This window comes from Mastigoproctus giganteus, chromosome 1 (assembly GCF_048544385.1).
Source record: "Mastigoproctus giganteus isolate SK-2022 chromosome 1, ASM4854438v1, whole genome shotgun sequence".
NCBI lineage: Eukaryota > Metazoa > Arthropoda > Arachnida > Uropygi > Thelyphonidae > Mastigoproctus > Mastigoproctus giganteus.
Genome location: NC_143575.1, coordinates 117,880,280 through 117,905,668, shown reverse-complemented (window position 1 = coordinate 117,905,668; position 25,389 = coordinate 117,880,280). Strand labels below are relative to the sequence as shown.

General features: G+C 38.3%; 1 protein-coding gene across 1 annotated transcript in view; it reads right to left on the bottom strand.

Moving 5' to 3' along the window:
• Positions 1-516: 516 nt before the first annotated feature.
• Positions 517-25,389, bottom strand: part of mus201 (rad2 superfamily protein mus201) — a 289,622-nt gene continuing 264,749 nt past the window's right edge. The window contains exon 10 of the mRNA XM_090384178.1: positions 517-724. Coding sequence (XP_090240304.1) covers positions 517-724 — 208 coding nt within the window. The remainder of the gene's footprint in view (positions 725-25,389) is intronic.

Below are 25,389 nucleotides of genomic sequence, written 5' to 3'. Positions count from 1 at the left end.
AACAAGTCAGTGGTGGATCCCAACCAGAAATGTGTAATATCTCGAAAACGATTCACTTAAGGACCCATGTTTACTAGGCTTTTTTTGCATATTGTAGTCTGTACAGTTCACCTTTAAATTATTGACCATCACTTTTGAAACACCCTGTATATATATATATAATAATTTTATTCTTTATATAGAGGTACTAAATAAACATCAATTACAGATCACCATAAAATGAAAAAGACACCATACACCTTTTTAGAATGAAATAAATATATAAATTAAAAAAAAAAAGTTTACGTAACTTAAACCCAAATTAAGTGGCAGCACCCCTGGAATGTTGTTCTGCCACCCTGGCTGAAAAACCACTGGTCTAGAAGAACTGATTTGAATCACCATAAAAGATTTGGTGGATGATTTATCATCCACCAAATCTTTTATGGTATCCATTCAAATATATTCACATATATTTGAATGGATACCATATAATAAATAATAAATTCGTATCCATTCAAATATATTCACATAAGTTTACATCTTAAAAGGATATTCTCTTAGTTTATCCAAATCAGGTACACCCCAAGAGAAGCTTTCAGTCGAAGTATTAACTGCAGGGTGAAGATAAGCATCAAACACGGATGAACTCGGGAAGCCATGGGGCAAAAGAAGCTTCTGAAGTTTGGCTCTTAATTTATTCCTGGGTGGTGTAGCATGTGCTTGGGCATTCTCCCACCACAACCTACATAAAAATACAAAATGCATTTTAGAAGAAATGTAGAAAATAGTTGGGTATACTACCATTTTTGGAGTGGAGTCGATAAGAGTGAAAGAGCAAGAGCAGGAGTTTCTACTGCTGTTAAAAAGAAATTGAGACATAACATCAAAAACTAGCAATTTATTAATGAAAGAATGATCTCATTGGATTTGACAATGTATGGGAGAGAAATATGCATTTTGTTTTGGGAATATATGCCCCGACTAAATGACACTACTGATACTTTGAAGGATGAATTTTGGGAGGATAATAGAAAAATTCCTAAGAACAAAGAGATATTTTTAATGGGAGATTTCAATGCAAGGGTAGGGACTGAGCAAAATAGCAAAGTTATTGGAAGATTTGGAGAGAAAGAGAGGAACGACAACGGAGATAGACTATTCAATCTTTGCGAACAGTTCAACTTGAGAATAAACAACACATTTTTTCCAACACACAAGAATATCCATAAATATACTTGGTAGCAGAAGACAAGACAAATTAGATCAGTTATAGATTAAATTATTTCAGAACATTCAGGGACATATGTATTGAAAGATGTCAGAGTTTATAGAGAAGCCGAATGTGGATCTGGCCATTTTTTTTTAAAACAACACTGAGGTGGAAGTGGATTAAGAAAATAAGAGTGGACAACCAACTAGGCAGGGAAGGAGAAATGCTACAAGTGGATCAATTTAACGTTGAACTACTTCAGGACAACTTCACCCAGAGATTGCATGCTGCAATTAACATTGAGATAGAAGGTAATACTGAAGAAATTAATAAATATTTTAAAAAGTATTACAAAAAAATATAGCTCATGAAATCCTAGGTAAAAAGAAGAGCCAAGAACCAAAAAAAAAAAAAAAAAAAAAAAAAGACCTGGATTACAGAAAAATAAGCGCTGCTATAGAGGAAAAGAAACTTGAATATCAGAAATGGCTGGGCGAAAGGAATGATACATATAAACATTTATGTTGAAAAGAAGAAAATAGTCAATCGGTTGGTAGTGGAAACAAAAAATGAAGAATGTGAAAGGAAGTGCATGACTATTAATAGCAAATTGGGCTTCAAGCGATCAGCGGAATCATGGAAGGTCCTTAAAGACTTGAGAAAACAGAATAAACACAATGCCGGTTTGCAATCAATACCTTGGAAAGATTGGATGAAGTACTATGAAGGACTTTTAAAAGAAGTCCGTGAAGAGTTCAGGATGGGAGAGGATTTTGGTGTGGAAGACTCAGGCTTAAAAGTTTCTGTTAGGGAAGTGGAACTCTTACTCAAGGAGGGAAGGAATCGCAAATCACCTGGACCTGGAGGAGTTGATATGGAATACAGGAATACTTTTGAAATACAGGGGAAGAGGAGTGGCTGTTTTGATACAAAAACTGTTAAACGGTGTACTGAAAGGAGAAGAAATAGCGAAAGAAATGACAACAGGATATATTACATCAATTTATAAGAAGGGCGATTAGATTTTTCTAGCAGGGATAAGGAGGTGATTATTCCCTTGTATGAGGCAATGGTCTGACCACACCTAGAGTACTGTATACAGGTCAGGAGGCCTCATTTCAAGAAGGATGTAAAGATGCTGGAACTAGAAATGTGTAATATCTCGAAAACGATTCACTTAAGGACCCATGTTTACTAGGCTTTTTTTGCATATTGTAGTCTGTACAGTTCACCTTTAAATTATTGACCATCACTTTTGAAACACCCTGTATATATATATGTGTGTGTATATATATATATATATATATATATATATAATAATTTTATTCTTTACATAGAGGTACTAAATAAACATCAATTACAGATCAGAGAAGGGCAACAAGATTAGTGAATGGAACAAAGGGGTGCTCTTATGAAGAAAGGCTTAAGTTTTGCAAATTACAGTGTCTGGAGACTAGGCACCGGCGAGGTGATCGGATAGGGGTGTATAAAGCCTTGAATGGCTTGAGCATGCTCAGTGCTGATGGGATTCTTCCTCTTGCTCAGAATAATCACCTGAGAGGGCATAAATTCAAATTGAGAAAGGACAGATGTAGGATAGATGTGAGGAAATTTGCCTTTAGCCAGCGGGTGGTTGGTTGGTGGAATAGACTTCCATTCCTTGTCGTGGAAGTTGATAGCCTAAATAAGTTTAAGGCTCAGCTGGACAGGTATTTCGAACGAACAGAGGGGTGAAGTGGAAGTGGTTATTTTTTATTTATTTATTATTATTTTTTTTATTTATTTATTTATTTATTATTTTTTTTTTTGGCTGATGCTGCATAAGCTTGCTTTCTTGCATCAAATGCCTCTACTAATGCTAATGCTAAAAAGCTATTCAAACTACAGAGGAATATGCATCCTGAACCCACTGTTAAAAATTATTGGAAAATAGATCAGGAACCATTTAGATCAAATCTAAATGGTTCCTGATCGTGGACTAATGTTATTAGTGGAGTTCCTCAAGGTTCAGTGTTGGGTCCGTTGTTGTTTTCGGTGTTTATGAATGATATTGATGATGGGATATCAAGTTTAATGTCCAAGTTTGCAGATGATACAAAGGTTGGCAGGGTCGTTAAGGACACTACTGAGCTATGCTGCTGCAACAGGATCTGGAAAGGTTGAACAGATGGGCTGAGAGGTGGCAAATGTAGTTTAACATTGACAAATGTAAAGTACTACATATGGGATACAGTAACCCCAGAGCAACGTATCAACTCTGCGGTACTACACTGACAGTGGTGGAGAATGAAAAGGACCTGGGGGTAATTGTGCAGGCAGATATGAAGTTCTCTGAGCAGTGCAGACGAGCTGCAAGAGTAGCTCATGGTGTCTTGTCAATGATATACAGGAATTTTTCTAGCAGGGATAAGGAGGTGATTATTCCCTTGTATAAGGCAATGGTTAGGCCACATCTTGAGTACTGTATACAGGTCTGGAGGCCTCATTTCAAGAAGGATGTAGAGCTGCTGGAACGGGTACAGAGAAGGGCAACAAGATTAGTAAATGGAACAAAGGGTTGCTCTTACGAAGAAAGGCTTAAGTTTTGCAAATTACAGAGTCTGGAGACTAGGCACCGGCGAGGTGATCTGATAGAGGTGTATAAGGCTTTGAATGGTTTGAGCATGCTCAATGCCAATGGGATTCTTCATCTTGCTCAGAATAATCACCTCAGAGGGCATAAATTCAAATTGAGGAAGGACGGATGTCGGATAGATGTGCGGAAATTTGCCTTTGGCCAGCGGGTGGTTGGTTGGTGGAACCGACTTCCATCACTTGTTGTTGAAGTTGATAGCCTAAACAAATTTAAAGCTCAACTGGACAGGTATTTCGAACGAACGGAGGGGTGAAATGGGAGTGGGTTTTTTTTTTTTTTTTTTTTTTGGCTGATGCTGAATAAGCTTGCTTTCTTGCATCATATGTCTCTACTAATGCTAATAATGCTAATGCTAATGCTAAATTGAGGTATCAGAAGAACAAAGTGGTTTTTCAGCCAGGAAGATGAAATATAGACCATATCTCAACAGTATGACATATCCTTGAAAAATGTCAATTGAAAGAAAAAGAAATATTTATGATTTTCATTGATCTTGAAAAGGCATATGACAGTGTTCCAAGAAAACTCTTATGGGAAGCACTGAAAGAGGCAAATATTGGTGGACAATTGATTAACATTATTGGGACAATTCACAGGAATAATAGATGCAGAATTAAAGTGGGATCAGCTTTGTCACCTGAATTCCACACTTCAAAAGGTTTATTACATGGCTGTTGCATGTCACCAACACTTTTTCAAATTTATATCGACATCTGCTTAAGATCCTGGTCAAAAAAAATGCAATAAAATGGGACTGCCGATCAGTAAGAACATCTACATTCACAATTTAATTTTGCAGATGATCAGGTGGTAATAGTAGAAGATGCAGACTACACATGTCGTAAATTGTCTGAGGAATATAAATGATGTGGTCTAAAAATCAATTTTAGAAAGACTAAAATGTTGTCTTCAGGATCAGAACACATTCCAAATATTGATGGTTTTAAAATCAAAAAAATCGATAAATTAAAATATTTGGGATCAATCTTACAAAGTGATGGATCATCCCAAACAGCAGAGCGGGCCGCAAATTTTGCAGGACCCTGTGCAAGGTGAGACAAAAGTCTAGGAAGTTTGGACTAAAAAGGGGGGGGGGGGGAATTAACTAATGTTTCAAATTTTCATACTTATTACATATTTATTTCATGAAGAATTAGGTAGTATGAACCAGAGCTGGGATGTAGGAAGAATATAAGAAAATAACATGATATTATGATCAATATTTAATATACTGATAAATAATAAACAATTGACTAGAAATATCACGTGCATTTCCATTACAAATTATAGAAACAAAAATAAAGAAAGAAAAACAATCAGTAATGATCCAAACAAACAGTTATCCAAAAATATCAATAAATTAGTTTTTTCTACGCCCAAGATAAACAGTATCTTATATTCATATGAGTGTTTAAAATAGTGGCTTTTCTAACAGTTAAAAAAAAAGTATGGAAGAGTGTGATAAAAGTCCATTACATGTCATTACTTCACTCTTACGCACTGCTTACCATGGTTGCGAGTTATTTTTAACCAATTATCTTCAACTTTGGGAATAGTAATTTCAAATGGTAGAATTCAAATTATACAGTTTTCGTTAGCTTATGCCATGCCATTACAAATGTCAAATATTTCTTTCAAACTGTTTTAAAACGGGCGTAGAAAAAATATTATATGCAACTCAAGTAAAAAGTGTTTTATTAACTCATACGAATTTGTGAAATAATATACCACTTTTTACTCTTGTTGCATAAATAACTACAGGGTTATCAAACATTACTGAAGCATGCTGCTTCATAGAAATATGACACATGCCGCAAACTTGATAAAAAACCAATTATTAATTCAGAATTATAGTCATAAAAATGACTGATAATCATTACAGAAAATAAATAAAAGAACCCTTCTAAATATCCTCAGTAACCAAAATTGTAAACAATGTAATGTAAGGTGCCTCCATAGCCGGGTGGGCAGGAACAGCAGTGCGTAGCACGCGCTTCTTGATTAGACCAGGGTTCGAGCCTGTGATACACCAAATACAGAGGATGCAGAAAGGACAGGGAATGACCACCGCCATATTCCCAGAGCAATATGACCTTAGTTGCTGATGCTCCAAAAAACCAAATAACAAACAAATGTAATGTACGGCCAAAGTTGAATGATAAAATTAATTTTTGACATTACTTTGATATATGATGTCATTTTCGGAAAGTAGTCTGATCAACTTTAGGACAGAATATAGTTTTAATAACATTGTGGATAATTTGTTGTCACGTGACTATCATTCATTTAGGATCACCCCTGTATTTATTTATCACATATTACTGCACAAAAAAAAAGGAAATAAATAAAATCACATTACATTTTCCTGGCCCTTTTTGCTGCAAAATTTCAACTCATATAGACCCATAACAACTCAGCGTTGTTATGGGCCTATATGAGAGCTTGAAGGACAGGGTGGATGTCCTCGAAGGAACTAAATTGAGGGGCCCATCAAGCTCTCAGCTGCCCACATCAATGCCAGAGCTTGCACTTTGCATCACGCAAAACAGCAGCAACCCCCAAGGCAGAATGCACTGGTCCCACAGGAATTAGTAGTTGTTGGTGACTCTATTGACAGGGAAACAGGGAATATGCTTTGTAAAAAGGATAGGTGGAACAGGACCAGGGTATGTCTGCCAGGGGCAAAGGTTGATGACGTTGTGCGGATATCATCTTTTAAGGGCACAAAAAGTGATATAGTTGTACACGTTGGCACTAATCATATCAAGAGTAGGAGACCGGCAGAATTACTTAACAAGTACAGGTCACTATTGAAAAAAAGCCGTGTATTAGGGTTAAATTTGAAAGTGTCTGCAATTCTGCCCAGACACGATAGGAGGGAATATATGATGAGAGCCTTGTCAATCAATTCGGCCCTGGAAAGATTGTACAAGGCTCAAGGGGTAGAATTTTTTTCAGCCTGAACTGTACTTGTTAACAGGAGAGACTGCTTCTACAGAGATGGGATACATTTAAATAGAAAGGGTGCAAAAATATTTGCTGATGCTATCGAGGCAGTGTTTGGGTCGGAAAACTGCTAGCTTGGAGGGAGACAAAGACATAGATTAACAGTAGCCACTGGCAGAGGTGAAAGAGATTCTTGCATTGCTTCTATTGGAATGAACAGAAGCCTGAAAAACAAGATGCAGATATTACAGAGACTGCTGGGAGTCATTGCGGTACAAGTAAACATATGGGTTGTGTTAGGGTAGCTAAGAATAGAAAGAGGTGCATGTATACTTGCGTGTACACCAATGCTAGGAGTTTAGTAAATAAATTTGATGAATTTGAGGTATTGCTCAAAACATCAAAGGCAGATATTGTTGGGATATCAGAGACGTGGTGTCACACAGATATAAGGAATGCAGAACTGGAATTTGGGGAGTACAAAGTCTACAGAAAGGATAGACAGGATAGGAAGGGAGGAGGGGTTATGTTATTAGTTAAGAAACACAAAATCCAAGGAAGTGAAGCCAGTCGACATCGCTGGACAGTGCAGTGTCGAGTCAGTTTGGTGTGACATATAATCATTGGAAGATCAAAATTTAGGGTAGGAGTGTGCTATAGGCCTAATGACTCTGATGAGTATAATAAGACCCTTTACAGGGAAACAGAGTGGACCAATAAATCAGTCTTATAATGGAGGATTTTAATTTCCCAGATATTGACTGGAATTTGGGGGCTGGTCACTCACACACTAGCAAGGCTTTTGTGGATTTATTGGATGATTGTTTTCTACATCAGCATGTTCGGGAGGCAACTAGAGGGAGTAATACTCTTGATTTGATTATCAGTAGTGATTCTTCATGCATTAAGAATCTGCAGATAAATGAACCACTAGGTGGAAGTGATCACAGTTTACTGAAGTGGGATTTACTCAAAGAGGTAACTACCATTAGGGGTAAAGGGAAGGGTTATTGCTTTTGTAAAGACGACTACGATGGTCTGAGACAGTATTTAAATTCTATACAGTGGGACCGTCTGATGATGTTACCAACAGCAAATTCAAAGAACTTATCTTGGAAGCTACTAGGCTTTACATACCAACTAAGAAATATTGTTCAAGGTTTAGGCCTAAATGGATGTCAGATGAACTAATTAGACATATGGCAGAGAAGAAAAATGCATGGGACACATACAAATTAACATGTGACACAGAAGCCTATGGTAGATAAAAGTTGATCTGTAACCAAGTTACAAAGGAGGTTAGGCAGGCGAAGGCAGATTAAGAGAAATCTTAGGCAAGGGATACAAAGAAAAACAGCAAAGAGTTCTTTACTTATGTAAACTCCAGAAGGAAGGGGATGAATCAGATTGGTCCACTTGATATCGATGGGTCAACTGTTGATGATCCTGCTCAGGTAGCTAACACACTAAATGAATATTTGGCATCGAAATTCACACATGAGGAGTTATTCAGCGAGGGGAATGCCAGAGGTGTATTCAACTCTGGCAGTAAGCTAGAGAATCTTGTAATAACTGAGAGTAAAGTGGAGGAGAAATTGTTGAAGATAAAGACAAGAAAAGCACCTGGGGTGGATGGGATCTATCCAGTTATATTAAAGGAGGCAGTAAAGGAAGTAAGCAAACCCTTAGCCATAATAATGAGAGTTTCCTTGGACTCAGGGGAGGTACCCACAGACTGGAGATGTGCAAATGTGATCCAAATTCCCAAAGGAGGATCAAAGGCTGGCACAAGTAATTATAGAACTGTGAGTTTAACTTCTGTTCCAGGAAAGTTAATGGAGGCAATGGTTAAAGAAGCGCTGTAGGATCACCTAGACATGACTTCAGTTATAGCTCGGACACAGCATGATTTTGTTAAGGGGAAGTCTTGCCTGACCAACTTGATTGGATAGTACGATGCAGTCACAAAAGAACTGGATGCAGACTTTGATATTATATACTTGGATCTTAGAAAGGCTTTTGATACTGTTGCACATGGAAGACTGCTGCATAAATTGGAGCAGTGTGGCATTGGAGGCAAATTGCTGCTATGGATAAAGGGGTGGTCGAGGGGGAGAAGACAGAGAGTGGTAATCAATGGACACTGCTCATCGTTGACTAATGTTATTAGTGGAGTCCCTCAGGGTTCAGTGTTGGGTCCATTATTGTTTTCTGTATTTATAAATGATATTGATGATGGTATATCAAGATTAATGTCCAAGTTTGCAGACGATACGAAGGTTGGCAGGGTTGTCAAGGACACTACTGACACTATGCTGCTGCAACAGGATCTGGAAAGGTTGAGCAGATGGGCTGAGAGGTGGCAAATGAAGTTTAACATTGACAAATGTAAAGTACTACATATGGGAAACAGCAACCCCAGAGCAACGTATCAACTCTGTGGTACTACACTGATAGTGGTAGAAAATGAAAGGGACCTGGGGGTGGTTGTGCAGGCAGATATGAAGTTTTCTGAGCAGTGCAGACAGGCTGCAAGAGTAGCTCATGGTGTATTGTCAATGATATATAAGAATTTTTCTAGCAGGGATAAGGAGGTGATTATTCCCTTGTATAAGGCAATGGTCAGGCCGCACGTAGAGTACTGTATACAGGTCTGGAGGCCTCATTTCAAGAAGGATGTAGAGCTGCTGGAACAAGTACAGAGAAGGGCAACGAGATTAGTGAATGGAACAAAGGGGTGCTCTTATGAAGAAAGGCTTAAGTTGTGCAAATTACAGTGTCTGGAGACTAGGCACCAGCGGAGTGATCTGATAGAGGTGTATAAAGCCTTGAATGGTTTGAGCATGCTCAATGCTGATGGGATTCTTCCTCTTGCTCAGAATAATCACCTGAGATGGCATAAATTCAAATTGAGGAAAGACAGATGTAGGATAGACGTGCGGAAATTTGCCTTTAGCCAGCAGATGGTTGGTTGGTGGAACAGACTTCCATCCCTTGTCGTGGAAGTTGATAGCCTAAATAAGTTTAAGGCTCAGCTGGACAGGTATTTCGTCCACTGCAACAGAGGGGTGAAGTGGAAGTGGTTTTTTTTTTTTTTTTTTTTTTTTGGCTGATGCTGCATAAGCTTGCTTTCTTGTATCAAATGCCTCTACTAATGCTAAAATCACTCACTATATCACCATAATTTATTTTATCTGCCAATCATGCTCAATTGATATTATTGATAATGAAATAAGCCTTTCTTGAGAGACTGACAATCTCAGGTGGTTCTTTTATTAGTTTTAATTTTGAAAACGAGCTTTCAATTGAAGCTACTGTCACGGAACTTGTTAATATTATCCTTAATGCTATTGTAATATTAGGGTGCAACTCCATTAAATTCTTGGAGTATTGTACTGCAGTACTTCAAGACATGTGAAATTGATGGGTATAATTGGATTTAGGTGAGACCTAAACATTTTAATTTCCTCATAAAAATCAATTTTGTCGACATCTTTAAGAAATATTGAACAAAAATTTTCTAGTTGTTGTTTTAGTTCAGCTTCAGGCATGACTCGCAATTTACTGCGATCATACAAAAAACCAAAAAAGATAGCTTCTTGTTCTTACTGCAGCATCAACAATTAATGAAAAGAAATTGATTTTGTAAATTTCTTCTGGGTTCAATATGGGATCATTTCTACCTTCATAATCAAAAAATCTTTTTTAACCAACATGCCACTCCTTGCAGGAGATATCAATGTTTAGTTCCTCATTTAACCGTTTAGCTGTTGCTAAAAAGAGACTTATCCATTTCCCCTATACGGTCAGCCCTCTTATAGCACAATAGAACACAAGTTGTGTTCCTAGAAACCAAAATCGTGCAATATAAATAACAGTCCCTATGGAAAATATAGGGTTAGGTGCCAACCACCCAAGATCAAACACACATTTGTAACCAAAACATTACCAAACACAATAAATAATCATAATAAAATTAGTTACGTATTTTATTACAAATACAACTAATGCTTTTGCTTCTATCGTAAGCAAACTTGTTCTTTGTTTGATCTTCCATCCAAACAGATGACAACCGTTCCATCTCTTCCAATTCTTTGTGTCTTAATCTAATGGATTTTATTACATTTTGAGTTGTTCCATTTTGAGTAATTCTCGGCGTTGCCTCATTTAGGCCTGTAGCACAGGCAATATCACATATTCTTTCATTTTGCTCAAAGCATTTCAGGATTTCGTATTTTTTTCTCTATGGACAGAGGCGGACTGGCCATAAGCCTTACTGGGGAAACGCCGGTAGGCCGGAGGCCAGAAGACAATGGAGACCAGTGTGATTTTGGCCATAAATGCTAGTATGAGGCCACTACAAATTTTCCCCTGTAAGAATTTTTGCCCCATTGCTTTTATTTTTCTCTCTGAATCTTCACCAGGACTCTTCCTTTTCACACCTTTTAAAGGAATAAAAAGGTGTGAAAAGGAAGAGTAAAAATTACAAAATTTTTATGTGTATCAATACATAATACACATAAACAAAGCTAGTGCACGTAGCAACTGAATAAACAACACCATAAAGGCAGAGACACACTATTAACACCTCACTAGCTCACATTTCTGGAGATCACTACCATAAAACAATAAAACCAATTTCCAGTTGCATTTCTGCTGGTGGAATCTATTATAAACTCGTAGTAAAGTCGATCTAATTGCATTTGCGATAATACTGATAGTTGGAACTGTGCCAGTTTTTACATCATTATGGTGAAATGTGTTTCCCCTTCACTGATATAAAAAAACAAAAATACATTTTCAGAATCTTCTTTTCGTTCCTATCGTGTTGCATTCAGTTGGGGATGATTCCCCATTGGACTGCCATTTCTTGTAAACACAAAGGTGAATCGTGCATAAGCAAATTCAGTTCATGTTATATACGATATCATTCCCCTATTTATAAACCATGTATGATCAAATTCGTGTAGTGTAAATTCGTGTTATACGAGGACTGACTATACTTTTGAAAGAAATTAACTCTTCCAAATGCCTCGCTTCTTTTCTATATGCATTGTTGAACTTTGCAACAATTTACTAATGAAATTAACTTTTGTGAGTAATTCATACCAAATTACAAGACTTAAAATAAATTCAAATTCGTGCATATGTTTCTCAATGCTCCTGATTTCTACTTTTAGATCATCATTAGAAACTTTTTCTTGAATTTATTCAATGCTGATAAAAATTCTACCAGTTGAAGCCGTATAGCTTTAATGCTATTCACACGACACTCACATCTAGTGTCTGACAAAGGTTTTAGTGTATACTGCATTATGTGTTTTTTAAATAGATCCCAACAAGATGTCGATGATGAAAATAAAATATATATTTGTTTTATTGTCTTTAAAAATTTTACTCCAAGTTCAGAAGATTTGGCAATATCACCCAAAACATTGTGACATGCACAAGGAGTGCATATCACAAATTTAGTTCCCTTTAGATTAAACTATTCATACATTTGCGATGAACTGGTGACCGTTCATGTTCTGGAATTCTTGGATTTAGGCAAGATCAATCATTATACAGGTAGTTCTTGACTTTACGAGTTAATTCGTTCCTAGCGCGTGCTCGTAAAGCGAAAACTGATAAAGCGGGAATTTATTTCCCATAGACAAGGTTAAAAATAGGAGTTCGTTCTCAACAATGAAATTAGTTAGCTAATTAGTTTATGTTTAAACAATGGTTGATTTATCGAAAGAAATGAAGATGTAGCCAGTAAAATCAAGCAAATTATAATAATAGAGAAATTATTTATGACTTACAAACGTTAAAAAATGTTTATTCTTCACATTATCGACTAAATGCACAATCGTTGATCACTCATTACTGGCTTGGCACTTGCTGGTTTATTATTATTATTAGCCATATGGCGAAAGGAAGCCTGAGACTTATGCTGCACCAGCAAAAAAATTCCCGAGTTACCCTGTGTGAGAGAGAGAGAGAGAGAGAGAGAGAGAGAGAGAGAGAGAGAGAGAGAAGGGAATCACCAAGAAAGAGAAGAATGATGATATCCAACTCAGGACCCTGAGTGTGCCAAGCCCATATCCACCTGATGTGAGCCCATGATATTGTTGCGCAGGGAGTCGTCTTCTTCAGAAATGTTTCAAGAGGCATTTGTTTCCAAGATAATCTTATCTTTTTATAAATTTCACGATTGCATGCATAAGCATTTTTTAACGGCACACACAAATTGCAACTAACACGATTCGTGAGGAGTAACAAGTTTACGAAGCTTAAAAAAAAAAAAAAAAAGGAATCAAGAGAAGATTCTGAAAATTTATTTATGTTTTTTATACGATTGAAGATTTCAGTAAAGGGGAAACACATTTCACCATAATAATGTAAAAAAAAAACCACACAATTCCTTTTACAGGTAAAAAACACCATATGCTGTCCAAACTTAACGAGTATATTAACCACTCACTGTTGAGTTTCACCATTTGGTAACTGCTTTGTATAATAGTACTTGGAAAAGCATCTTCCATTGCTATTTTGTGGAAAATTATCAGATTTTATTTAAATTGGTCCCTTTTTAATTATTAATGTTCTCATTTGGTTGGATATTATATATTTTGGCCAAGTTGCTGGATCTTCAATAGAAAAATTTTCATCGACACCAACACCGGAATGGGCTTCAGAAGCTTCATTTTTGCCTTGTGCTTCATTGTGTTCTTTTATTTCTTGATCTCCTATTTATTTCTTCTTCTTCCATGTGTTCTTTTATTTCTTGATCTCCTATTTCTTCTTCTCTCATGTGTTCTTTTATTTCTTGACCTCCTATTTCTTTTTCTCTTGTGTGTTCTTTTATTTCTTGGCCTCCTATTTCTTCTTCACTAGTAACTGCTACCATTGGTGTCATTGGCATAGTCTTGACACTGAGCTTTTCGTCATTGCTCGGTGTTTCCAAATTTGATACAGTAACAAATTTCAATATTGCATTTTGCAATTTAGATGCTGCTTCTTGTTTCTTTGCCAATTTTTTTTCTTTTTTCAGATCCACTAGGACATTTATGATTCTGGTCTCTATCTCGCTCGAGTAAAATCTCCCATTTTACTGTAAATGCAAAAAACTTTTTCTCAATTTTCATATAACATATGCAATAATATTATCTCACTTGCCCATTTTACTGTAAATGCAAAAAGTTTTCTTCATATAACATATATTAAATCTCATGGAAACGCATTTTCGATCTTCACACTCATGGTATAGTCGTTTGCAGATTAAATAATTTATTAAACATAAACATAAAATAACACTTTAACTTACCAAATTATGACAATCTATATATGGAATATAGGTGGAACGAGGCAACCGTCATAAGAGGAGCCACACTGGTACAAGAGAAAATTTAAATAAGCAATATGAATAAATAACGAAAGACACTCAAAAGTATCTTTTCAAGATCCAGATACTTCACCTTCCATGTTCAAATTCTACTCAGTGCAGTAGATTTCTCCAAACTTTCAATCTTTTTCTGATCTTTCAGAATAGTGAACAGAGTACTCTAAGGAATGCCTAACTGTTTTGCAATGTCAGTCTTAGAATGTACGATCCAACACCATTATCTACAATTGCAAAATCCTAATTTTATCTGCGATTGGCAAGACTATCCACTTTCTTGGAGCCATACCAATAATACACTCTAACTAATGAAATTAACTTCTAACTGATGTTCATTTCATTACTGCACTGTGAAAAAAGGCATAGGACATGTTAACAAATGATTTCTTATGGTCAGGCTGCAAGCTCATCAATTACTTCAATCCTGAAGCATTCTGTCATTTTCAAATGCAATTATTGTAATAAAAAAGAAAATTCAGATTAAGAGGTAGAAATTTATGGTAATTATAGAGACATACTTTTGTTTCCAATGTCGTTATACTGAATGTAAAATAGCATTGGGTTAATGAGAAATTGGCAGAAAACAACCACACAAGAAATTATAACGTGTTGGGATGCTAAAAAAGAGGAGCCTATAAAGAGCTTCGATTGTAGTAGCATATTATGCAAGAAAGCAAACTTATCAAGCAGCAGCAAAAAATAAATAAATAAAATAAAAAACAATAAAAATAAAAAACTCCTCACCACCTGTCCATCCCCTCCAATAATCTATCTAGTTCTTCCTTGAATTTATTCAAACTACTATCGTCCACTACCACAACAAAAACAGAAGCATGTTGCTGATTTGTCTGCGATGTCAGCCAAATCAGCAATTTGGGAGATAGGCTCTGGAAGGATAGCTTGATGATAAATAGGGTCCAGCCATTGAAGTACTCTGCTTCTCGTTTATGCATATACTTGGTGCATATCCAAACTAGACCTGTAGTCTAGTTTGGATCGTACTAGTGCACAGTAAATGTGTAATAGGGTGCATCTGTCCACATCAAAGTGTAGAGGAGAGACAGCAGAGAATATTTAGGCCTCTTGTGCACTTAGTACAGAGTTGACAGATGTGTTTCAGGAAGGTAAACTTTTTATCAAATACGAGTCCCAAGAATTTTGTGTCTTGATCTACTGGAATAGCATTTTGTCTGAGCATCAATTCAAGTTCAGGGTGTAATCTTCATCCTGAACGACAAAAGTGTAGGCAAATGGTCTTCTGCAGCAAGAACCTGAATTCAGGAATTAAGTGCCCAGATATTAAGGCGATTAATGGCTCATTGCAGTTGTCTTTCAATAACCCTCATGTTGCATGACTGACAAAATATGCTAAAGGAGTTGGAGGAAGTTGGTCTGTGATAGCATTTACTTTGATGGCGAAAAGGGTGACACTTGATACTGATCCTCACGGTACCCCCTCCTCTTGGCAAAAAAGAGTGAGAGAATGAGGATCACACACAAACCTGGAAAGAACGACTGGCTAAAAATTTTTAATAAAAATGGGCAGTTGCCCTCTGAGACCACTGAGGTTATGCAAATCTTTTAAGATGCCAAATCTCCAAGTTATGTCATACGCTTTCTCCATATCAAAGAATGAAGATACAAGATGTTCACATTTTAGGAAAGCGTCCTGGATGGATGTTTCCAGTCTAATAAGATGGTCCAGAGTGGATGGTTCCTTCGGAAGCCGCATTGGATATTAGAGAGAAGGTCATTTGATTCTAAATATCATATTAAACAAAAATTAACCATTCTCTCTTCGATTTTGCACAAACAGCTGGTCAGAGTAATAGAACAATAATTATTAGAGATTTTAAGACCTTTTCCTGGCTTGACAAAGGCAAGAACAGTTGCCTTGGTCCAGGCATCCGGAAACTGCTCTTCACTAAAGATTTTATGATATGGAAGGGGCAGGTGATCCACAGATTTTGGTGAAAGATGTTGTTGTTATTTGGTTTTTAGGAGCATTAGCAACTAAGGCCATATTACTTTGGGGATATGCGGTGGTCATTCCCTGACCTTTCTGCATCCTCCGTATTTGGTGGTCACAGGCTCGAACCCCAGTCTAATCAAGAAGCGTGTGCTATGCACTGCCGCTCCTGCCCACCTGGCTACAGAGGCGCCCGGTGAAAGATGCTTAATCATTTTATAATGGATACATCTGGTCCAACAGTACTTGCCGTGGAAAGGATGAGAGTCCTTTTCAGTTCCTGCATAGTGTATGGCCCATTGTAGGGATAAAGGCCCTTTGATGTGAAATTAAGTGCCTGTTTTTTGATTTTGTTTCAGGACCAGGAACTCTGGGGAATACGAAGATGTCACAGAGATGCTAGAGAATGTTTCCCCATGAGAATTGGCTATTGCAGTTGGACCTGCATCCATTATAACCTAGAATTGAGGAAGCGTGGGATATATATTTTTCCTTCATTTTCTGGATTTTATCCCAGGTCAATTTAGTACTAGTGGACTAAGTAACTGATGACAAAAAACTGGATCCAAGATTCCTTTTGACTCTGATGTTGGATGTAGCATGCTTTAGCTCGTGCACATTTAAAGGCTATATGGTTGGCCGTGATAGGATATCATCGGAATATCCCCCAGGCTTTGTTTTGAGCTTTTTTTTTGCTGCTGTGCATTGTGAATTCCACCATAGTTTGGGAAAAGGTGGAAACCGGGCAGATATTTTAGGAATGTACGTGACTGTATCATTGATAGGCTCCTGATTGACTGCAGTGATGTCAATCTCTGCCAGATGTTAGTAAGCATTCCAGTCAGCCTGATCAATCTTCCACCATGGTAACCTATAAGGAAGACACGGTCTTCCACTGTGTAAGGAGGTTATCACAGGGAAGTGATCACTTCCATATGGGTTCTCCTTCACTTCCCAAGTGAGTGAAGGGAGTAGAGAAGGGAGAAGCATGTGGAAGAAGATGTTTGTTCCCACATTTAGAAGGGAAAGGTCACTGTCATTGAGCATATGTGCTATGACTCATACCCTTCCATTAATACTAGTGCTATCCCACAGGGTGTTATGCCCATTAAATCCCCAAGAAGTAATAAATGGGGAGGCAACTGCATTACAAGATCACCAAGGTCTTCCTGGGAGATGTCAGTCCCAGGTGGCAAATAAATGGAGCAAATGTTTAACAAAACAACCCCGGGGGCTCACATCTGGTGAGTATGGGCTTGGCACACCCAGAGTCCTGAGCAGTATATCATCATTCTTCTCTTTCTTGGTGATTCCCTTCTACTAACTCAGGAATTTTTTTTTTTTTTTTTTTTAGCTGGTGCAGCATAAGCCTCGGGCTTCCTTGCACCATATAGCTAATAATAATAAAAATCCACTGTAAGGTGAATTGCAACTGCCTCTATGCTGATTGTAAGTAGCAAAAGCTGAACTGGACTGTAGTTGCCCACAAGAATAGCCACTCCTCCAATGAGTAGGACCACAATTCTATCCTTATGAAAAATTGAGATGTTACTCATAGTGGTGGTCATCATTTGACTTTAGGTACGTCTCCTGCAAGCAAAATCAGATTGGCTTATGTTTCTGCAGGAGGACCTTGATATCATCAGTATTTTGCCAGAATCCATGACAATTCTATTGTAGAAATTTAGCCATTATTTTGGCTTGGTGGGTCCATCAAGCAGCTTCCAAGGTGCTGAGGGCTTACTTTTGTCAGTCTTGGATTTATCTTTTTTAGGGAAGAATGGATGCTGTCCCATGTCCATTTCCTCCTCCGCAAAGAGAGACTGAATCATCATGTACCTCCTTGGTTTTGACATCCATTTTTTCTTGCCTTGACGTGGGTGGTTCAGTTTTTTGTAATGTTAATTTAGTGCTCACTTTTGGTAATTCTGGAGCACTGGGAGGTACAGATATTGGAGTGACAGCTGACTGCGATTTTTGGGTAGACTTTTGTGAACTCAATAAATAGCGAGCAATAGGAGTGAATGAGTCCCTTGAGGGAACAGTCATATCAGTTTGGGTCCCGATGGTACTCTTACCAGAAACTTTCTGGGCATATGTGGGCTTGCCGCTATTTATAGGTTGGATGCTTTTTCTGGACTCCTGGTAGGAAATATTCAGCTCTGTTTTTAGTTTTTGAAACTCTTTTTCGTCCTTCCACAGCTGGCATGCTCGAGAGTATGCAAGGTGCTCTCCTTGGCAGTTAGTACAATTTGGCTTAGGAGCTAGACATTCCATGCTCTTGTGATCTTTGCAACCTCATCGAGCACAGACAGGGTTACCGTGACAAGCAGTTTGTGAGTGGCCATATATTTTACATCAAAACACCTCAGTGGGTTTGGTACGTACATTCTCACTAGGCAGTTTAGATAGCCTGCCTTGATGGCACTTGGAGACCGTGGAGTGTTGAATGTAAGGATGAGAACTCAGGTAGGGATGAGATTCCCATCCTTTTGCATGGATATTTGATAGCTGTCACTCCTTGTTCTTTCAATTCAGAGCAGATCTATTCAGAAACGTGAAGATCCCACTTTGATATGACACTGTGTGATGAGTTCAGAGTTTTTTGAAAAGTTACAATGAAAGCCACCTATTGATGTGGCTTTCAAGATTTTTTTCAGCATGCTTTGTATTTGATGCTACAACTAAAATATCTCCAGAAAGCAGCTATTTTACAGATTTCGGTGATTCTGCCATCCCTTCTAATCCTTTCTGGATAAAGAAGGGTGACATTTTCCTGATTGACTGCGCTCTGGTGGAATGAAGAATGAGGAAAAGCAGTGTCACAGATGGTGTTTTCACCATCTCTGACAATTCCGGCTCTTTTAACAGAGCCGACCGGGCTAGCCGAGTGGGTAAAGTACCTGCCCGGCAACCCAAAGGTCGCGGGTTCGATTCCCGCCTCGGGCTTGGATCAAAGTACTGCAAAAACCTTGGGAGGTGCAATATGGCCACAGAAGCCGATGCGCCAACAACTACCAAATCAAAAAAAAAAAAAAAAATACCAATCTCTTTTAACAGAATTTGTGTCATTCTTGTCTAATCAATTAGGTATGGGCCTTGTTGGGGCACCAATAGAGGGATTTAAATTAATCATATGAGTAAGATAAAAATTTCAGTTGCCCTAAGTACCTCACCCACCATGGAGCCCTACGAGGGGACACCCACTCATGAACTAGCAGGTACTGCATACATGAATGGGAAGCCAAGTTCACTTAGGAGCACCATACCCACGTTTCCAATAAGCCTTGATCCCATCCAAGGACCAAAGGGAGGGAGACCTATTAGAATGCAGTTGACCCAGGCAGTAAGAACCACCTGCTGATTGATCCCAGTCAGGCCAGTCTGGAGCCTTCCATCTTGTCGAAGCAGAGGCCAAAGTGGTGTATTAAGGCCTCTCAATCACCAGGATCCCCCTTTCCAAGTTTCCACAGGTTGCAACACACGGCTGGACATGCCAGATTCCAATGATGTAACCCTAGAACCAAGGTATGGACTTTGGATCTCAGTGATGCTAATCTGGAAGGCAGCAGCATCACTGGGAGATCCCCTCACCATGTACAGGTGAGGGGATCTCATCAAGGGGGCAAGAGGAAGAATACCATCAATAAGCTCATTAAGCCTTGATTCAAAGTCTTAAACAACTCAATCAGATCACTTCGCAGGTGCCTAGTCTCCAGATGCTGCAATTCTCACCACTGAAACTTTTTTTTTTTTTTTTTTTTCAGTAGGAGCACCCTTTTGTTCACTTCACCAATCTCGTTGCCTTTCTCTACACGCATTGAAGCAGAAATTCAATTGCTATTTCTCAGCTCATCTGCCAAATTTTTTTTAGATCTTGTTTACCCTGATTACTGTCATTAATCACACTGCAAACCTTTGTGTCATCTATAAATTTAAACATCGAGCCCAATAAACCTTTATCAATGTTATTAATAATTCGAGGGCTTAGTGTCAGACAACTTTAACTACTAAATTGCATTTTTGTTATGAGAAACTTTAGTTTAACTTTATACAAATAACAATGTATATCATGTCATAGAAATGTATTTGTCTAGTAGTTTACATTTTAGCTTGAGCTATAAGCACATTTCCGGTAAACCAAGAAAATGTCAAATGACTTTTTCTTGGTTAATTACAAAAACGTTTACTGCAAAATGATTTTGTAGTTAACATTGTCTGACACTAAACCCTTGATTAGATTAATTAGACAAAACAATTGGTCCAGGATTGAAAACTGCAGGACTCCACTAATAACATTAGTCTACAAAGACCTGCATGGGTGTCGGCAGGATATTTTGACAGCTGGTGCAAAAAAAAAACAAACAAAAACACTACAGTAGAACATCAATTATCCAAACCACCACCACCCCTCCCCAAAAATTACAGTATCTACTTTTAGTGCACTGGTTTTTATGCTGAAATATTACTTCTGCCACCTGATGTATTCGTTTCCGATTATTTATTTGAAGATATATGCAGCATAACATGGAAATAGTCTTAATTTGTCATTACAGGAGGAGTTAAAAATCAAGTATTGGCTTTAACTACTGTGTGGACCAAGGATAGTCTCCCCTGACCTTGTTGAGTCATTGTCTGTTGTGAGTGTCAAAGTATGGGGGGGGGGGGGAATTGGCTTTCACTCAGTCTGCAGCGAGCATTGCAGTGTGAGTTTATTTCAGGCGTTCTGTTTCTAATCACTCAATATTCAAGTTTTTGTTCATGGCTATTTCAAAGTGAAGTACTGTTTCATTTTGCTTGTTAATTTTAATACTACTGCCCCTTTGTATTAATAATGGAGTCTATAGGCAAAAGAAACTGCAATGTGTTGTCAACGGAAGACAAGATAACAATTAACATTAGTTGCGGCATATGATGGAAGAAAGCAAGCTTATATAGCATCAGCCAAAAAAAAAAAAAAAAAAAAAAACCCTTCCCATTTCACCCATCCAATTCACTCCAAATGTTTGTCTAGTTCAGCCTTAAATTTATTTAAGCTATCACACTTCCACAACAACAGATGGAAGTCTGTTCCAGCAGTCAACTACCCACTGGCTAAAGGCAAACTTTTGCACATCTATTCTACAACTGTCTTTCCTCAATTTGAATCTTTGCCCCCTCAGGCTCTTAATCTGAGCAAGCAAAAGTATCCCGTTAGCATTGAGCCAGCTTAACCCATTCAAGGCCTTATATACCTTAATCAGATCACCTCGCAGATGACTAGCCTCCAGATGCTGCAACTTGCAGAACTTAAGCCTCTCTCTTGGTAAGAGCACCCCTTTGTTCCTCTCACTAATCTTGTTGCCCTTCTCTGTACTCATTCTAGCAACTCTACATCCTTCCTAAAATGAGGCCTCCAGACCTGTACACAGTACTCAAGGTGCGGCCTGACCACTGCCTTATACAAGGGGATAATCACCTCATTGTCTCTGCTAGCAAAATTCCTACATGTCATTGACAAAACTCCATGACCTGCTCTGTCAGCCCATCTGCACTGCTCAGAGGACTTCATATCTGACTGCACAATTACTCCCAGTTCTTTTTCATTCTCCACCTCCCTGAGTGTAGTACCACACAGTTGGTATGTTTCCCTTGGGTTACTGCTACCCATATCCAGTACTTTGCATTTGTCAATGTTAAACTTTAGTTGCCACTTCTCAGCCCATTTGCCTACCTTTTCTAGATCCTATTGTAAATAGTCTGGTAAAGGCTGAAACCAGTGTATCTCTTGCTAAGATTTTTAATGTTGGTAAAGCAACCATATCTGACATAAAGAGCAGAAAAAATGAAAATTTGAAGTTTACTTCAAAGTTAGACAATGAACATGGCTCTAAAAAAAACAGGAAAACTATGAAAAAAGCTAGTGATGTTTATTTATGGTTTCTACAAAAGAGAAGTCAAGGCTTCCTATTTCGGGCCTCTGTTATTAGCATTTGATGCAAGAAAGCAAGCTTATGCAGCATCAGCCAAAAAAAAAAAAAAAACCACTTCCATTTCACCCCTCTGTTCATTCAAAATACCTGTCCAGCTGAGCCTTAAACTTATTTAGGCTATCAACTTCCACGACAAGGGATGGAAGTCTGTTCCACCAACCAACCAACCACCCACCAGCTGGCTAAAGGCAAATTTCTGCACGTCTATCCTACATCTGTCTTTCCTCAATTTGAATTTATGCCCTCTCAGGTGATTATTCTGAGCGAGAGGAAGAATCCCATCAGCATTGAGCATGTTCAAACCATTCAAGGCTTTATACACCTCTATCAGATCACCTCGCTGGTGCCTAGTCTCCAGACACTGTAATTTGCAAAACTTAAGCCTTTCTTCGTAAGAGCACCCCTTTGTTCCATTCACTAATCTTGCTGCCCTTCTCTGTACTCGTTCCAGCAGCTCTACATCCTTCTTGAAATGAGGCCTCCAGACCTGTATACAGTACTCTAGGTGTGGTTTGGTTTGGTTTGATTTGGTTTTTTATGGCGCATTGGCAGCTAGGGCCATAATGCGCCAAGTCAAATTTTAAAACGCTACTAAACAACTTTGGTAGCCAAAGCTACCACGTCAAACAATTAATTATTATGTTTAAAGAGGTATAAAAGTAAAAGCATAAAACTTAGATCTTTGTATAAACATTAGTAAATTGTAAAAATTGTCTCTGTCACCTATAATCTGACTGAGTGTAAATGGCTCAGTCACATTATTAAAAGCGGTAAAATACAAGCGTCGCGCTTCTATAAAATCAGGACATTCTATTAAAATATGACTAACGGTTAAAATAACATTACATATCTCGCACATAGGTGGGTCATCCGCCCTCAGCAAGTAGGAATGGGTTAGATGACTATGACCTATGCGGAGCCGAGCAAGAACAACTTCCTCTCTTCGGTCCCTGTGTAGACTGGACTGCCATTGCGCAATTACAGGCTTAATGCGATGTAATTTATTTGTGGCCTGTCCGTGCCAAGAATCTTGCCAATGGGAGAGTAATTTAGAACGTATTATTTGCCTGTAGTCTGTATAGGGGACTGACAGGCAATGATTATACAGGGAAATGGCTGATTTGGCAGCGGTATCAGCTAATTCATTTCCCCGGATCCCAATGTGGCTTGGGATCCAGCAAAAGCGAATATCAAATTCTAATTCCACAAGAGAAAAAAGAATCTTCCGGATCCTGGACAGGATCGGATGAGGGTTATACCTCACCGATACCAGAGCCTGTAATACGCTCAATGAATCACAATAAATCACATACCTCTGGTAGTTGCGATTTTTAATGTGATCTAGGGCTGATTGTATTGCATGCAACTCTGCAGTATAAATGCTAGTTTCTTGTGGGATCTTATAGGATAATGTTTTGTGAGGGAACACAACAGCAGATCCCACATGACATTCTAACTTTGAGCCATCTGTATAGATTGGCAGAAAGTCAGAATACTGCTGTCGATGTAATGCAAAGAGTTGCTGGTAGACAGATGGCGGTGTAGTAGCCTTCTCGCAGATCTTAAGGGAGAAGTCGCAATTTAGTGCATACCCTCAGGTGTGGCCTGACCATTGCCTTATACAAGGGAATAATCACCTCCTTATCCCTGCTAGAAAAATTCCTATATATCATTGACAATACACCATGAGCTACTCTTGCAGCCCATCTGCACTGCTCAGAGAACTTCATATCTGCCTGCACAACCACCCCCAGGTCCCTTTCATTCTCTACCACTGTCAGTGTAGTACCACAGAGTTGATACGTTGCTCTGGGGTTGCTGTTTCCCATGTGTAGTACTTTACATTTGTCAATGTTAAACTTCATTTGCCACCTCTCGGCCCATCTGCTCAACCTTTCCAGATCCTGTTGCAGCAGCATAGTGTCAGTAGTGTCCTTGACAACCCTGCCTACCTTTGTATCGTCTGCAAACTTCGACATTAATCTTGATATACCATCATCAATATCATTTATAAATACAGAAAACAATAATGGACCCAACACTGAGCCCTGAGGGACTCCACTAATAACATTAGTCCACGACGAGCAGTGTCCATTGATTACCACTCTCTGTCTTCTCCCCCTCAGCCACCCCTTACTGCAAGTAAAACAAAGACAATTAAAAAACACTGTATTAAAAGAAAATCTGATGATAACTTCTGTGAGTCGCTAGAAAAATAAATTGGCCAAGAGGCCAATTTATTTTTCTAGTACAAGATTGGTACTGAAGACATCTGGCACTGATAGCGGTTGAATGGCAATTGAAGTCTAACATTGACAATTACAAAGTACTGCATATGGATAGTTATCCCAAATAACAAATCAAATGGGTAATACTATACTCAAGGTGGTGAAGAACAAATCAAACAAGTGGTACCACACTTTGGGTAGTAGAGAATGAAAAAGAATGGAGGTAATTGTACAATGAGATGTGATCTCTGGGCAGTGCAGAAAGGCCACCAGGACACTTTATGGGATTTTTGTTAATGATATACAGGAATTTTGTTAGCAGGGATAAGGAGGTTATTATTGTATTGTATAAAGCAATGGTTAGACTGCATCTTTAGGACTGCATATAAGGCCTCATTTTAAGAAGGATGTGGATCTACTGGAATGGGTGCAGAGAAAAACAACGAGGGACTAGTCTCCAGATGCTCTGCAGCATCTGGAGACTAGGAATTTGCAGTGAAATGCAGCTGAAGTATTAAGGCTTTGAATGGAATCTGCAAGCTCAATTCTGATGCCATTCTTTCTCTTGCTCAAAAGAGCAAGAGAAAAGGATGGCAATTGAGGAAGGATAGTTGCAGGAGAGATGCACGAAATTTACCTTCGGCCAGCTGATTGTTGGAATAAACCACCATCTCATGTTGTAGTTGTGTGAAGTTTGAATAAATTCAAAGAAGAAAGAACTAGGCAAACTATGAGAGGGGATAGATGGGTAATATGGGGGAAGTTTCTTTTTTTTTTTTACACTCTATAAGCTTGCCTTTTTGCATCATTTGCTATTACTAAATACTAATAAACTCATGTCCATCCACACCCCCCCCCCCAACAACTAGCAATTTCTCTTGGTCCCCGAAAGACTCCTCAATGATACTGAAAAAATCTCATGTATCACTTCTGTTGAAAATGTATTCCATCACTATGTAATAGATTCCTTCTACCTACTAGGATGGGCTATACTGATAAACCATTCCCCCAAAGCCTTGCACAGTACCTCAAGTTTGAACACACTGAGAGGGCTTTCAGCATC